The sequence below is a fragment of the Haplochromis burtoni genome, unplaced genomic scaffold (assembly GCF_018398535.1).
Source record: "Haplochromis burtoni strain Fernald_Lab_line unplaced genomic scaffold, NCSU_Asbu1 Contig_57, whole genome shotgun sequence".
In the NCBI taxonomy this organism is placed as follows: domain Eukaryota; kingdom Metazoa; phylum Chordata; class Actinopteri; order Cichliformes; family Cichlidae; genus Haplochromis; species Haplochromis burtoni.
Genome location: NW_024582418.1, coordinates 598,492 through 615,391, shown reverse-complemented (window position 1 = coordinate 615,391; position 16,900 = coordinate 598,492). Strand labels below are relative to the sequence as shown.

At 38.5% G+C, this 16,900-nt stretch overlaps 1 protein-coding gene across 4 annotated transcripts; it reads left to right on the top strand.

Moving 5' to 3' along the window:
• The first annotated feature begins 1,346 nt into the window (after positions 1 to 1,346).
• aftphb (aftiphilin b) lies at positions 1,347 to 16,851 on the top strand. Of its 4 annotated transcripts, none has more exons than XM_005922427.3 (11): positions 1,348 to 2,851; positions 2,975 to 3,032; positions 4,113 to 5,596; positions 5,789 to 5,955; positions 6,472 to 6,598; positions 6,724 to 6,780; positions 6,997 to 7,119; positions 7,228 to 7,288; positions 12,367 to 12,453; positions 13,000 to 13,123; positions 13,222 to 16,851. In XM_005922427.3, exons 3-11 carry the CDS (start codon positions 4,148 to 4,150, stop codon positions 13,358 to 13,360), a joined length of 2,334 nt encoding a protein of 777 aa, XP_005922489.2. In that variant the 5' UTR covers positions 1,348 to 2,851; positions 2,975 to 3,032; positions 4,113 to 4,147; the 3' UTR covers positions 13,361 to 16,851. The 4 variants fall into 4 exon arrangements, with proteins under 4 accessions (XP_042076830.1, XP_005922489.2, XP_005922490.2 ...); XM_005922428.3 differs by lacking the exon at positions 2,975 to 3,032 and having other exon boundaries at positions 1,349 to 2,851; positions 4,113 to 4,418; positions 4,533 to 5,596; XM_042220896.1 differs by lacking the exon at positions 2,975 to 3,032 and having other exon boundaries at positions 1,347 to 2,851; positions 5,813 to 5,955.
• The last annotated feature ends 49 nt before the right edge of the window (positions 16,852 to 16,900 follow it).

Below are 16,900 nucleotides of genomic sequence, written 5' to 3'. Positions count from 1 at the left end.
AGTTCAGACCCAGACACGGCTAGTGACGTCAGACTGAACAACCGGATTTACTTTCTGGCTGCAAAATGTCGAGCAAAAGCAACGAGGTTTTTTTTTTTTTAAATGGACTAACAATGAGGTGGAGTTGTTGCTGCAAGTAATACAAAAGTACAAAGTTGGAAAAGCGATTGAGAATTAAAGAATTTGAAGAAAAGCTATCTGGACCATGTACAAACTGATATTAATCTTTAACGGTGCTGTCTCAATTTGTCACATGATTGCATCACTTGACTAGGCTATGTTCACATGTATGGGTATTTTTGAAAACGTAGATTTTTCTATGCGTTTGTACCTTTGGTCCACACGTAAATGGCGTTTCCGGCCACTGAAAACGGAGAGTTTTAAAAATTCCTGCCTGGGTGGAGATTTTCAAGAACTCAGTTTTTGCGTTTACTATGGACAAGAAAAACGGAGAAAACGCAGGGTCAAAGGTGCGCCAAGTTATTGTTTCGGTGAAATCAATTTCTACAATGGCGGACTTAGACAAAATACTGTTAATTTTACTCTCTGTAGTGTTTAAATGCTTACATACACAGACAGTTACTGTCCCTCCACGCATAGGACTCAGATCTGCTTCTTTGCGCCATCTTTGTTTACTCGTTCCCGCCCAGGCGTCTAGACATCTGATTGGCCTACATTTCTACACGGTTAGGAATATATCGCCACCTGTTGCTTTGGCATGCTCTTTTCAGCATTTTCCTTCGTTTTTGTTGTTGAGGCGTGGATGGGATTTTTTTAAAATAAACTTAAAATCTGTTTTCAGAAATACCCGTGTACGTGTGGACGTAGTCTAAAATGTATCATTGTTCTCAAAAAGGCTCCAGTTCACTTTCCACAATGCTACTCGAAAACGTCGTTTTTCAAATGTATATGCTTTGGGGAGCGTTTTCAAAACGCTGCGGTTTCCTTGACCGAAAACACCGTCTCAGTGTGGACGGAAGGCCAAAACGGAGAGAAAAAGATGCGTTTTCAAACGAAAACGCATCTGAGTGATGAGTCATGATAGCATTACAGGCTGTTCATTTTTAAGTGTGGTAATTAGAAATATTGCAAAATAAAATATCCTCAAGAAAAGGCTTTTTAGTATATGCTGAATTATCAGTTTCAAAGCTACTCTACCAGAGTTTCACTAAAAAATTAAACAAAGGACAAATAACTAACCCTTTCATGCATGAATTATGACAACCTCAATTGGGATTTTTTTGCTTAAGTATTTTTATTAAGCTTTGGGCATGAAAAAAACTTTTTTGAACCTTTTAAACATACCTTTCAAAGAGTTTTTTTTTTGCATGTCCACTTGCCTCAGAATTTGAAATTGTTATTAAATTTGTAAGGTGTCCTTGAGTGTTTTCAAAGGTGCCTATAAAAATCTGTATTAGTGATGAATGTTTGCATTTTTTCAAAATACACATCTTTTATGAATGATGTGTACAGATACACCCTTAGTTAGGGAAAAATGATGTGAAAATCATCAGTGGAACCGCTGTGTAATAATATTCAGATCATACACAGATCAGATGTAACATTACTGCAGTTATGTGTTAGCACATGCTGCACCCAACAATGGGAGGCAGAGGCAAGTTAAATAAACAAGAGCTAAGCCTTTAATGCAAAAGCCTTTAATCCAAAAAGAACTAATGTTACACTAAGTCCAGTAGGCAAAACAAATAGAAGCTCCCACTCAAAAACAAGCGAGAAGGAACTCAGGGAAGAAGAGGTGGGGAAACAGATGAGCTTACTTGGGGAGAAGCAAGACACGTCCACACATGACAGATTGAAGAGAGTTGGAATCAAATAGAGGTAATACTCACGATGGCAGACTAACTGCAAAGAGGAAAAGAAATACTGAAACATGAAGGCAAAGGGAGGGGGAAATGGAGAAACGAGATAAACAGGAAGGCACAACAAAACAAACAGGAAGAAAAGACCATAACAACATCCAACTAAAAATCTCAAACCAATCACTTAAAAAAATCCTGAAACTATGTGGCCTGTAAAGCCTGACACTTTCTTTTATTCTGCCATACAAACAGCTATGCTGAATCAGAAAAAGTCAGCCCAGTCTTCACACAGTTCGACCCAGTTTAATTTTTTATTTTCTGATAGTTTGTGTTTGCTTTGAATGTTTGCACAGTAAAAAAGAATAATTATAGACAGTGATAAAGCACACATTTCCATAAATGATCTAAGCCTTTGTACTGTAGGATATGAGATAAGGGCAACTCCTACGGACAGATAACCTGATACAGGTGAAAAAACATGATAAGCACCAGGAAGAATATATTTCCCACAGTTGCAAACCTGAGGATGCTAACTTAGATCCATGAAACATAGTTTGTTCATTCGTTTGTTTACAGTGACAGTAACAAAGTGGAGGTTAAAAAAGGCAATTTAGGGATAAATTTCCTCCAGTAGGAGGCGATATTCTTCAACGAAGATCGTCTATTTGAAGAGGCATCCCTTTCCCCATCTGTGACGCTGACCTTGAGTTACTCCCTTCACTGTGGATGGAGCAGAGTGTGACATCTTAGTACTTTTAGCATCCCAGGTGACGCCTACGGAGACCGCGAGAGGATGGAGAAGGGCTGCACCGTTGACAGACAGGCGAAGTGAACGAGAGGTGATAAATAAAGAGCTGGGATTGCTCGTTAAACGGCCTGTCACTGTCTGGCTGATTCTGACGGACAGCTAGCATCAGACAGCGGCTACATGAGCTAGCCGCTGGCCATGTCAGCTAATCAGCTTCTGTGTCGGTAACAGGACAGCGGAATGCCGTTTGGGAACTACCTTATTTTAACCCCATTATTTATTGGTGAGTAAGCTCTCTTTGCATCAGTGCTACCAAATTAGCGAGTTTCGTGAACAGTTTGCGTTTACATGACTCTACATTCAGCTGTTCACGTCATGCCACGATGACACCTGTCTGTCTGTCCAGGATGAAGAGGCTGGAGAAAATGGCAGGACGGCGGTGCTTGTTTTCGCCCACAAAAGGCGTGCGTTAACTTCTTTAATACAGAAACACGCACAGAGTTCACATGATCACATTTGTTAAATAGAATGAACCAGAATAGACTCCAGTTCATTTGTTTTTTTTGCGTTAAGAGCTTATCTGTGACCCTGTAGGGCTAAGACTTCGGGTTTGTGCTGTTCATCTAAGTAGCACAAAGCTGCGGATATTGTTTCCCGTATCGGCTTACTGTCCGGGGCAGCGCTGGCCTCTCTTGCGTCTTAGGATCAGAACCAGGTGGAGAGTCATGCAGGTGGTTTTATAGATCAAATGAAAGAAGGTGATATTTGAAATGAGGAAATCAGATTGCTCATTGTGTACATTATGTGCAAGTTCCTCATTATTTAACTCTGAAGAATGCCAGCAGTCCCATGTACACGTGTGGAAATCAACGATCACAGGGCTGTGCCAAATTTATTTCAGTTGGTCTTTTGTTCCACCTGCCTGCTATTTTGATCTCAGGTGAGCCAGGCTAATAAAATAAAAATAAAAAATTTTTTTTTTTTTTAAAGGTAAAAAAATATTCATATTTAAAGGGGACGTGGCCTGCTTATTTCCAGCACATTTTTATTATTGGAATATTTATTCAGTGAGAGACACTACAGTATTACAAAGAAAAGCCCAACAATCGGAAAACCCCCTATGAGCAAGTACTTGGTGACTGTGGGAATGAAAAAGTCCCTCTTAACAGGAAAAAACCTCTGGTAGAAAAAGGCACAGGGAGGAAGAGCGATCTGCCGTGACCAGCAAAGGAAGAGAGCAGAGATGGGAGAAAAGAGAGTATGGTAGAAGGAGCCAGAGTTTAATAACTACTAGTGATTGAATGCAGTAAAGAGTGAAAAGAAATGATTAAGGAAGAAATGCTCAGTGCATCATGGAAAGCCCCCCGCTCCCCCCAACAAGGGTTCAGGGTCATTTGATCCAGATGAAAATATAAGCTTTATCCAAAAAGAACCTTTAAGTATAAATTATTAAGCAAATAACTTTAACACTGAAATTATTCCCAGAAGCTGTTGTTTTGTTTTTTTATCCTTCTTTTCTGATTGTATGCACTTTCTTCTACCAGGTGCATGAGTCCTTTGGGTCCTGCAAGGAGAACCCATGGAACCCAACATCATACCCTTGCACTCCTCTTCCTTGCCTCTGATGGATGATGATGGTGATGGGGAGGTGGCATCAGAGGAGGATGAGTTTAAGGACTTTTCTGTCAGGATGTCCTGCTCCTCTCTTAATTTTGCTGATGCAACTGAGTCACCTTCTAGTTTCAGACCTCCTTCTCCAACCTCAGAACCAGCCACCCATCAACCCAGTTGCAGCTCTAATTGCGCAGGTGAACGATCCCAGCCTACATCCGAAGTGAAGCTGGAGTCTGGTAAGGCTCAGATGGATGTAGGACAGGAGGATTATAATGCTGAACCTTCTTTGCACCTCACAAATGGATTTGCTGAAAGTGAACATAACTCTGGGGCCCATACTTCTTCTGTAGGTGGTCGGTCTCCTGTGGAGGAAACGGGTTTTGCTGATTTCACTGTGTTTACAAAGCAGACGGGACACCCCTGGTGTTGTGGCTTCTCTCCACTGGCTAACGCAGAGCAGGATGATGCGAGAGTAAAAGGGACAAACAGCACCTTTAGTGAACAAATACATGAATCAGGAGAGGATTTTATTATGGAATCTGAGCCCAGATATCACTGTGCACACAAAGAAAAACAAAACATCTGCACTGAGATCAGGGAGAAAAGAGATGCAGCACTTGTGCAACCATCTCAGGTCCATCATCAGCCTCAGGAAGCTACAGGAAATTGGAGTTTTCCTTCTGAAGAGGAGGAGCTAGATAAGCCTTGGGATAGTCAGAGGGAAAGGAGGAATAGCTTTAATTCTCTTCAAACCTCTGAGGTACAGGACGATGGAGATGCAGAAGAAATCTTTCAAACATGTAGTATGCATGAGCCTATGTCAGAGGACTTGGCATCCTTCAGTGATGATTTGTCATTTGAGGTTGCTTCTGCAGATTTGGAACCAAATGTTTCATCCCTTGCTTCTCAAGATGATCAAACTGACTGGGACCAGTTTGATGAAGATGAAGACCTGGGAAACTGCAGACATTCTGACTCTTTTGGAAACAGTAATGTGACAAACCTCAACCAGACTGAGTCAGACAGGTACATTCATCACTACGAATATCCGACTCAGGAAAATTCTGCTACCTCCAAACAGTCACAATCTGGAACAAATTTGCAAGACAGATTTGCTGACTTTACTGACAGCAGTTTTGAGCATCACAGACCTCAAGAAGCTTTTCAAACGGCTGATGCAGGGGTGCAGATTCTGGGAAATCTCCCACTGAGTGACAGCTTTGCAGATTTCTGCTCGGCGCCCACGCAGGAGGATGAAGAGGGGTCGTGGGCGGAATTCAATGACCAGAGTGCAGAGGATGGAAGAAGTTGGAGACAGTTCAGAGCACCAGTCAGCAGCCTGCAGACTGATGTAGACGATGAGGAAAAGAATAAGCAGGACAGAGTGGAAGGAACAAGAAGGAACAGCTCTCAGGTAGAAGTTAATTTTATTTAAAAACCTAAACTTCTGCTTACATTATCGGTTGTCTGTTTTTATTATTAAGTGTTACCAATTTTTAAAAAGAATTTAAGCTATTTATAGGCATATTAATGTTTTAAAAAGATAAATACATATTTCTGAAATTCTAGTTTAAAAATGAACCATCTTATATTCCTATCTGACCAGGATTCACTGCCCTGTCGTGTCCAGGAAATCCTTCAAGCCAGTTTCCCAAAGGTAGTGGTTCCAGCTGTGGAAGATGAGAAGGAGCTGGTTGGCCTCAGTGCTTTGCTTCAAGCTGAGCATCTCTCTGAGAGTGGGGAGGAGGTACCAGTCCCCAGCAGTGCTCAGCGGTGAGGAGAAACTCCTGAATTATGGCTTAACCAATCTGGAAAGCCATCAGCTAGTCTGTCAACTTCCCCTCAGGCTTAGGATTGGTTAATTTTCTGTGATTTCTTGTTTTTTTGTTTTTTTTTTTAATGTGCACATAAACCACTACATTGGACACTGATGTGTCACTCCATACCCTGCCACCCACTCCAAAGGTGATGTTTGTGGACATGTCAAAAACTATTTGAAAAATAGTTTAAAAATAAAGTTCAAAAATCTTTTTTGCCTAAAGATGAATAAAAATATTTAAGAAAAAAATCCTGATTGAGGTTGTCATAATTCATGCATGAATGGGTTAATAGAAATCTGGTCTGAAGATGTACCCTATACGATTAGTTTGCACTAATCACATTAGTGCATAAATTTTTCAATTTGTAGTGGTATCCTTAACATTTTAGAATTTCATTCCTTGATATAGCAGATAAAGTAATAACTTCTCAAAATCTTAGCTGCTTTTAAATTTTCTTCTGACCTTCCAGGATTCAGCAGGAGATATTGAGGCCACATCAGGATGTCCACAATGCAGTTGGGCTCCAGTTTCAGTGGTGGGGCTCCCGTACTAACAGGACTCTGCTCAGTTGTCTTGGCGTGGACACAAGAAACGTTGTGAGTTAGGCATCAGTAGCATTTTCCATTACATGGCTTAAACTGCTGCTAAAATGGACCAAAAATTCTCTTGGTATCTTCCAATGCTATAGTGTTCCTAACACTTGCTCATTCCCAATTCCAAGGTGTTCACTGGGAGGAATAAGCAGTCTGTGACTGTGCCTGCTTTTGCATCCAGTCTGGTGAGTCTTGCTGCAGTAAATGTGAATAAACTTCACTGGTGTGTGTGTGGTAGGAGATCAGACAAACTGTGTCTTGTCTGATTACCTGTGAATTGAGGACAGATTCAGTAGTACTAAAGCATACTGGGCTTTGTCGTTTCCCTGTGGGACCGGTTTCTCTTTATGTATCTTTATTCAGTGTTTCCCAGCTGGAATATCAGTTTCTGTCACTTTCAGGGAATGCTTGAGCCAACCAAAGATGCCGTGCCAGCTGCCTGCTCTTCAGGAAGCACAGCTGTTACAGCACAAGCACCTCCAGGGCCCCGGGATATACCGGGCCCCTCAACACATTCAGCGCAGGTAAACTTGTCTGTTTGATTTGACTCATTAAAAAAAATCACAAAGCATTACACTTGAATGGAATAACTTAAAATGGCACTAAAGAAGGTCAATTTTGTGTCGTGGCAGGAGGAGCTCCCGTCCAGCCAGCTGGACTGGAGCGGTCGTGGCCTTAGCAGCTCTCAGGACGGTATGTCCCCTCGCCGAGCCCCACATTTCTGGGGTCGGAAGTAGACTACCAGTCATGGCTTCTATTATCAAACCAAACCTTTTGTTAAGATTTAACTCTGGGCTTCTCACGATCTTCACAGCATGTGCTTTTTCTCTTTGAATTTACTGTGTTTCCCCTTAAGGCACTTTGCAGTAATACGGGATCACAACATGTCATCAAAATATAATATTTTCCTTTAATAATAATTTCCTCTCAAGAATAACAATCATCCCGTATTTTGAAATCATGACCAAAAACAGGGGAAACACTGTGCTGATCTCCCTTTTTGCTCTTTTTCTTCACCTGTTGTATTTACCTGTTGTCCTGTTGAGAAAAAAATGATCTCAGTCTAATTTATTTATGGACAATTTCTAATGAACTCACACCTGATGTGTAAGAAGCCTATTGAAGACATGATGTGCATACTAACCTGTTTCATTCCTGTTTTGTGGTCTACTCACTGAGCATGAAAATAACGTGCACTCTGAATAATCTAAAGGATCTTTTTTTTTTTTTTTGTCGTCTTTTAATTTTTGGCTATTGTGGGGGTCAAACTCCCAGGTCCTTAGTACTAATATCGTCAACCTGTTGCCAGAATTACTGTAAGTCAGCCATTAGACATTTCTAGTAAAGACAAATTAAAAAAGAATAATCTATACCAGTATACTTATTTATTTATTTATTTTTTGCTCAGGAATGGTTTATCAAGTCAATGAGAATCATAACTTATTGTACTGTTCAGTTTTATGTTTTTGCAGTTTTCAAATGAACGTTTGTATTCATCCTAAATTCCAAAAATCGTGAGTTATAAATTAAAAATTATTAAATATTCTCTTTGATCAAAAAGTATGATTTTAAAAAAAAAAAAAAAAAAAAAAAAAAAGGTTCCAAGAGTCCACAGAAAAACGCAAATTAGATTAAAATATGGCCAATCTCCCCTTCAGTGTAATCTCCCTGTGCACATCTGGATCACTTCAAGCATGACCGCCTAATTTCATAATGAACATCAAACTTTTGGAAAGCAAAGATTAAGGAGATGATCTTGAAGGGGACTTCAGCCAAGTATTGCTGGAGTACAGTTTTTGGTTTTTTTTTTTGTTGTAGTATTTTTTTGTTTGTTTGTTTTTAGTTCTTTGTTTTTTGTTAAGTTGAATTTGTCAATTGAATTGCAGAACTTTTTGATGAGACCACAAACAAAAAAACAAAAGGGCAGGTAGGAAAATCCCATCTGGTTCTTTCATAACTTAATGCGACATGGATTCAAACCAACACACTAAAAAAGATATAGCTCTGTCAATGCTGTAAAAGAGCTGTGAACAGTCATACACAAACTTTGCCACGCAAATCATTTTGCTGCTCCCTATGTTTAAGAGGGTAAAGGTAAAATAAAGTGTGCTAAATAATTCTAACAAAGAGTTTGTTTTCCATGTATGACATGCAGCGTGGCTGAAAGCATAGCATACTAACTTAAAAATGTGAATTGTGACTACTAACTAAAATATAAAATCCATTTCTAATTTGTAGCATGAAACATAGCATCTTTTTTGATGGTGTTTATTGATATACACATGTATATAACTAAGGATGGCACTGAGCAGCTACTACACCCATTTCCTGGACTTGAGCAGTAATGTTCTTGCTCAAATCTGGATGATTTCAGTCTGCAGGTCCACAGTCAACTGTACGAAAAGAGATTTTATGTCTCCCGATCATCTGAGTTCAGTTTTGTTTGTTTTCATTTATTTGTAATTTTTTTTTATTTTATTTTTAGATCGGCAACACATAGAAGACTAAACATAGGGCAGAATAAAGATTAAAGTTGTAATAATGAAGCTTGCACAGCAGAGGGCAGTGTGCAGGGTGTAAGTGGTGCTGAGTGCAGAAAGAAAGTCAAAACACATTACTAGTTTGCAAGAACAAATCTATTAATACAAGAAGATGCAGGATGCAATCTTATTATTGTACATCATTTTATGTAACTGTGTGTGGTGTGTTCTGTAATTTATTTATTTATTTCTGTTAGATATGAAGCCAATTTTGGAATTAATTTAATTTGTGGGATTACTGTCCTAATAGAAGGCAGGCTTCATAATTAAAATTGCAAAGGAGGAGTCACAGTTAAAGGTTGCAGGTGTGATTTTTAGGTCGTCAGTTAATACTTAATTCTTTGTTTTTCTTTTAGTTTTTTTGCACTTGATTCTAGATCTGATCGTTCTGTGTGGCAGTGTTTGATTCCAATTTGCTTTATTTTGAGAAAACGGGTTTTGAGTGCTTTTCAGTGTTTCATTATCAATCAAACATGTTTCTGCACTATTCCTGTAAACACACACACATTTTTATTTTTATTTTATTTTATTTTTTAAATAATGAGTTGTGCCTTTTGCTAAGCATTTTCTAATGAGTGCTTTTTTTTCTCCCAAATAGTGAAATAATGTTTGGACCTACAGTGACAAAAAACTTTTTTTCCTCTTATTTTATTCAGATTTACTGCTCAAATTGAGAATTAATGCACTGCTGTCAGAGTAGAGGGAAATAGTTGTAAATACTGAAATAAATCGGTTGATCCTTTCTGCTTGGTTTGTCTTCTCTTCTCTTCAAGTTTTCACTCTTTTATCACTTTGTGATAAAACCACTCTTCTCAGTGGTTGACTAGAGTTACATTACTCAAAGCTTAACCATTTGCATGGCTTTTTTATTTATTTATTTATTTATTTATTTATTTTTGCAAGACAACAAATGTAAAAGTCCAAAAAGCAGAGACTTTTTTTAACCTCCATCTAATTTACATTTTGTCATTTTTGTGTTCCAAACTGTCAGATAGTCAAACAAGATTTTACATAAAAACATTCAGTTAGCACTAAATGATTGTGTTGAGCCTTTTGAGGAATGATTCTGTAATTCTGTAATGTGATTCAGAGACGCAATTACTTTATAAGTAATAAGAAATCGCGTCTCTGAAGTTAATAGCCAATTGTGCCACCTTTAGAACACGTACAACCAAATGCTTTGTGCTTTGGTGCAGCCACATTTAGGGGGCTGGTTTTGAGGCCTAATGGTTCTTTTCAGATCTTCCCACAGCATCTCAGTGGGGTTCAAGTCCAACCTCAAACTAGCTCACACTAAAATGGAATTTTATTCAATTCATGAGCCATTTAGAAGTGAACTTCTTGGAAGTGTTTTGTTTATTGTTATGTTTAGATCATTGCCTCACCAGGGTTGCCCTTGCACTCGAAACTGAGTTCTGGGATTTTTGGCAAGAGCCCCCAGACATGCTAGCGTAATCATCGATCTGGTTTCAAGCCCAGATAAATGGGAGGGGTGCGTTAGGAGAATCCAAGCAGATCCACCTGCTGTGGTGACCCTTCAGGAGCAGCCGCAACTACTTTTTGTTCTACAAGATTTTTGGTCAATATCAAGTTTCTCTCTGCCAACTGGCACCAACAGCATTCACAACACTAACACTTCCACGCTTGACTCTTCGTAAAACATCCAATTTGTTGAATTCTGCGTCTGGTTTATACCAGGTGTGACACTTTTTCTCTTACAAAAAGTTCATCCTAATCATTCTTTAAAACATTGACCCAAAATGTCTGAGTCCAGTAGAGTATGTCTTAGCAGAGTCTGTATAAGCCTTAGTTTTCTTCAAAAGATGCTATAATGTCTACACTCTTCCATGGGTCTCATTTTTGCCCACTGTGCACAGTTTCTTACATATTTCTCTTTAGATGTGTTTCTGCTGACCTCTATTTTTTTTTTTTTTTTTTTTTTATGACTTCCCGGATGAGCCGTCCTGGAAAGTCTTTATTTATTGATAATGTCTCGTTGTGGATCTGGAGGCCATGTGTCTGCAAGGGTTTACATGAACTGGCCTCAGAAATAGTTTTGTAACCCATCCCAGACTGATGTATTTATCACTTTCTTCTTAAGTTCTTCAGAATTTCTTTGGATTTAGGATTATTGTGTTGCTGAAAGGTCATTTAGCTGACTCTGCGCTTCTGAAAATCTCTAAGTTATTTTTAGTTAGGACTGGTAGTAATCAGGTGTGGTTGTCTAGTCAGACTGTGTGTGTGTGTGTGTGTGTGTTTACACAAGGTTAGTTGGTATTAATTGACCTTTAAGACTACTTCAGTTGCACACAAAAATGGAAAAAAATCAGAACAAATCCACCGGGGTCTGCAGGAGGAGGCAATCCTCATCAATTAGTACAAAAGACTACTAATTTGATTCGATTATTCTATTTCATCTTTAAGCTAGAACCTTTTAGCATTACCATTCACTAGTATTACACACAATAATCACATATAAAACTTAAAAGGGAAACGGACTAAAATAAACCCAACTTTAGCGGTGTGTTTCTGCTGACCTCTACTGTTTAACCTACTTCATTGCAGTGAAGTGGCAGCCTCCTGGTTGTGACTGGTTTTGTCAGTACAGTTTTACTTTAACATTAACAGGCATTACAAATGACAACATGACTGAACAATAATGCCTCAATTTGAGTCTAAATTCAAATTTTTCACACTTTCATATTTATTCTTCATCTGGTAACATGGCTCTAACATATAACTTAGTGTGCCCAAAAAAACTCTGCTCTTTATTTACACAAAAAATATCATGGACACATTAAGTATAAAGTATAAAGCTAGAGGATTTCTTGTGGCACATGATTTGATGTGACTTATGGTAACTAAGCCCTTGTTACATTCCTGTTGTGACAAGTCACAGTATGTCTTCTGTGAAAAAGGTTTCACTACAGTACACAACACCACTGGGTGTTCTCAGAAGTGAAACACACTTAAAGACTTCCACCACAGCAGGCTCCAAAACACTGATTTAAACTTAAACTAACATACCAATATACATATACTTGCCTTCCAAGTGTACACTCCAAGTCATGGAGAGTACATGTAGATAACATCTAACAAACAAAACTGCTGACACCACATGCCATTGAGGTTCTTTTATTTACCTTAATGATTGTACTCATTTCCTTTGACTGTCCTGATAAAAAGACAAAGCTTCAGACCTCTTCTTCTTTCTCCCTTATGCTAACACAGACTGTTCTGCTCTCAGTCTGGATTACTTTGGTCCTGAGGATGAGAGCAGGTCCAGCAGTAGCACCCAAAGCCAGAGTCCCCCTCCAGGTAAATAACTACACCTTTCAATTGTGATACTTAGAGCAATACAGAGATGAGCCTAGATCAGGGGTGGACAAATACTTTTCTCAAGAGGCCACATTAGAAACTGGGACTGTTGTGGAAGGCCAGACCATTAAGCTGAACTCAGTTCTGCTCAATATTAATCTTATGTATTTAATTCAATGTTATTTATATAATGCCAAATCACAACAACAGTCTCCTCATGGCACTAAATGTTATAAGGTAAAGATCCTACAATAATACAGAGAAACCCCAACAATTAGACACCCTATCAGCAAGCACTTTACTGACAGTGGGAAGGAAAAACTTAATTTTAACAGGAAGAAACCTTCAGCAGAACCAGACACAAAGAGGGGCAGCCATCTGCCACGACTGGTTGGGAGTGGGCTCATCTCTTTATAAGCTTTTTAATGCATCCACCCACAACAATCCCAATTTCATTTGGGAACTTGGGAAAATTATTTGCCCACCCCTGCCTTCAATGCTGCTTGTGGTGTATGTCTTGTTATAACGAAACACTTTTGTGTAAAGGAATTGATCCAGAGCTGTATGAGTTGACCATCAGCAAGCTGGAAATCAACACTAACAGCAGCCACCTAGAGGACACTTTGAATCGCCTGATGTCCTCCGCAGAGAAGACGAGCATTTCAGTGAGGTCAGTGAATCTGATATATGATCTGTTTTTTGTTTTAAATTGAAATAATTCAAAGCCAGTTTAACTGTTACTGTTTGGTTGTGTGTGCTCTCTGACAGAAAATTCCTGCCGAGTGAAGAGCTGAGTGAAGAGGCTTCCAGGGTGATCGCTGTGCTTCCTAACTTGTCTTTCATGCAGGCCAAGGTCCTCATGTTCCCAAGCGTGCTCCTACCCAAAGTATGCACTTCTCCAAAATGACAACACATTATTTATATTTACAACAAACTGGATTGTGAAAATTTGAGATATTTTTTTTAAACACACACAGATAGAAGAGCTCAGAACATTTGATAACACAACTGATCATTTTAAACACATTGTGATATGATTGCTTGTGTGCAGAGTTCTCTTTCCACTGTTTATTCCAGCTGTCTGCAAAACTCTTTTATACACTGCAAGTGAAACACTTCAGTGCATAAAAGAGGACAAAGGACATACCTGTGCATCCTCGATTGTAGCTTCTTGTAGCAAGACCTGCAGATGCATTTTAGGAACTGAGACAAGAGGAAGAACAGGGGACATGAGAAGGCATAAATTAGAGAAATGAGAAAACCCTTTAATCTTTCACTTGGGCTTGGCCTGCTTTCCCATGTATGTAGCTGATTCAACACGGGCTGTTTGAAGAGGTATAGAATAGGTATACTACTACATGTGAGGTCACATGAAATCATAGAGACTTATTGGGAAACGAGAGGTTGATTTTCCTGCTTTAGTAAAAATACTCCACCTGCTGGCTATCCTCTGCTTTTAGGGTGAAAGTTGTGAGTAAAAAAAATATCCTCACATATAAGGATATTCAAATTTCAAAGCATACTAAACTGCAAACTGCAAACTTCACTGCGGAAGATCAGCAGCAACAGTACAGTGTGTGAAAGTATTATTCTCCTCAATGTGCAGTGTTGTGATTTAGTTTGGTTTAACGTCCCTTTCACCCAGATTTATTTAGTCTGTTACAGGAAACACGTCAGTCGAAATGGATATTTTTATATGTATGTTGTTATTTTTACCTAAAAACGACACACACGGTTATTTTAATGTAAGGCTATAACAGACAAATCATATAAAAGACAGAAAGAATGTGATTATGTAATGTGGCCTTTTTAAAGAAATATACATTTCAAACAATTTTTTTGTTTGTTTAATTTCAGCTTTAGCAAGATCACTTTTGTTTTCACTTTTTCATTTTTCTTCCTCTATTACAAAGTTTTGCTTCATGCCAGTTACAGTATTCTGTTATGTCTGTTTTAGTATTAGGATGCCATACATGTGTTTCCATATTCAAGTCACGAAAGTATTTGAGATTTCTTTGATGATAATATTTTTTTTCCTGTTTCCTGCTCCTGGCTGATTTTTTGTTTTTATGTTTTATGATGTCCACAAACTAATAGGCTACATGTTCCTGACTATTTTAGAAAATATTTAGCATTATTGTTGTTCATTTGTTTGTTTCCAGTGATTTTATGTTACTGAGGTGCTTTGGAGTATAAAAACATTGTCCTGAAATACTGCCGTGACAAGCTTGTTGTCCACTTGCGCACATTCCTGTGAAACAAACAGCTGCTTCCTATAGTCATTTTACAATAAAACGAAGGGTTTATGTACAGTCATGACAGTCAAAGTAAGAACACCTTCTTTGAATCTGAAATGGGCCTGCCTGATCTCACAAGCAGCCTTCTGTCAAACAGGAAGTCACTAATCCCAGTGTAGGTGGGAGCAGGCGCATTCAGCCTGGAGAGACGTAGAGCTGGGATGATGGTGTTGAAAGCATAACTTTAGTGCAAGGGATCGAGGAGGGGGTCAATGATGGGTTTGAAATGTGACAACACAACATCCTCAAACATTTTCATTACTAATGAGGTCAAAGCAACAGGACTGTAGTCATCAAGGCGAATTTTAATTGTTTTTGAGAAACAGAAAAATGGTGGAGGCCTTAAAGCAGGCTGGCACATTTCTCCAGCGAGGTATTGAAGATATCAACTGAAGTACACAGTACTTTAGAAGTCTGCACAAGCTGTTTTGCAAAGGTTCTGTCTAATGAAGAGTCTATTTACATCTCTTTCAGAAGCAGCTTATGAAAAATTAAGTACACCCCATAAATTAATAGTTTATGGAGCCTCCTTTAGCAACAATAACTTAAAGTAATCGTTTTCTGTATGACTTGTCTCTTGCAGAGGAATTTTACCCTACTCTCTGTTACAGTGTTGCTTCAGCCCATTGAGGTTCAGGTTATATTAAGGTCCTGTCCTGTTGTATGAACCAGTTTTGACCAAGCTTTATCTATAAGACAGATGGCCTTACATTTGATTCTTGAATAATTTGGTATGCAGAGGAGTTCATGGTCGAGTCAGTAACCGCAAGAAGCCCAGAGCCCGTGGCTGCAAAGCAAATCCAAATCTTAACACCTACACACACTGCTTCTGCTTTTGGGTTAGTTTTTGCTAAATGACACATTGTAATATGTGTCATTTAGCAAAATGTGTCATATCTGTCATTTAGTTGATTGTCAGAGGTTTAATTTTCCTAATTTTGAGGCCTGCTAAGGATCAGATTATTTTTATTATGTCCTGATTTGTAAAACCTGTGAATTGAAAGATGGTGTACTTTCTTTTTGCCATGATTATAATGTGAAAAGAGGGATTGTAAGTGTTATCAGAAACTAATCAAATAAGCTAAAAGGAATTTGTTCTCTCCTTTTTCCTATACTAAATAAAAATATGTCTGGAAGCGTGGGAGGGTAATTCTAAATTAATACATTTGTATACGATACATGGATTGTGTGCAGCCATTTATAAATATAGTTGTGGTCAGAAGTGGAACGCTCATCATGGGCCTGAATTTCTTAGTAATTTTGAACTGTTCATTTCCCAGGATGGAACGATTGTACAGCATACATCTTTCTTTGTTCAAAAACCACTAATCTGAATTTATTTTGGATTTTCTCTAATCCACACAAGATCACAAGTGCACATGCAGGCTCAAATATATATATACACTCAAATATTTTAAAAGTTAAGGTTCTGCAGTTTCATTTCATTACTAACTTCGCATTGGTGATTATGATTGACTATAACTGTAGTTTGTCTTTGGCAGCATAAAAAGAATTTGTTTGACAGCACTCACTGGCCAACACTCAGAACAATGAGAAATTCCAAGGAACTGGAAACTGCTGGAAGACCAGTGTCAGAAACTGAGCTACTTGGTCACAATAACAGAGGGTATGTGTGGAGGGGCAAAGATGATGCTTTCAAATCTAAGAACACTGTACCAGCTCTTAAGCATGGTGATGCTAGCATCATTCTCTGGCGCTATTTTGCTGTCAGTAATTGTGGTACATTGCAGAAAGTGGATGGAATAATAAAGGAGTAGGACCACCTCCACATTCTTGCAAAGATAGTAGTAGTAGTTAGACAGAAGCTAGATAGTTAAAGCCAGAACACAGCTGGGTACTCCAGGTTAGGTTCATGACAATGACCTAAAACACAAAACTGGACCGAATAAATAACTGCATCTAATTATTGTTTTTTTTTAAGTCATTAAAGAAGTATGCTATGCAGTACTTAAACTTCTAACCACAACTTCATGCGTGCACAATATGTAGTTGGTTTGTGACACACAGTATTTATTTGTGTGATTGTGTTTTTCCTTCCTTCTTTAACTGTATGTAGGTTGATGATATGAAATTAAAAAAAATAAAATAAAAGTTGAAATAAATAAATAAAACTGGTTTTATGGGACGAA

Coding starts and splice junctions, on each gene's coding strand:
- aftphb (XM_005922427.3), top strand. CDS start 4,148: ATGGAACCCAACATCATACCCTTGCACTCCTCTTCCTTGCCTCTGATG. Junction 6,599..6,723: donor GCGTGGACACAAGAAACGTT/GTGAGTTAGGCA, acceptor CCCAATTCCAAG/GTGTTCACTGGGAGGAATAA. Junction 6,781..6,996: donor CTGCTTTTGCATCCAGTCTG/GTGAGTCTTGCT, acceptor TGTCACTTTCAG/GGAATGCTTGAGCCAACCAA.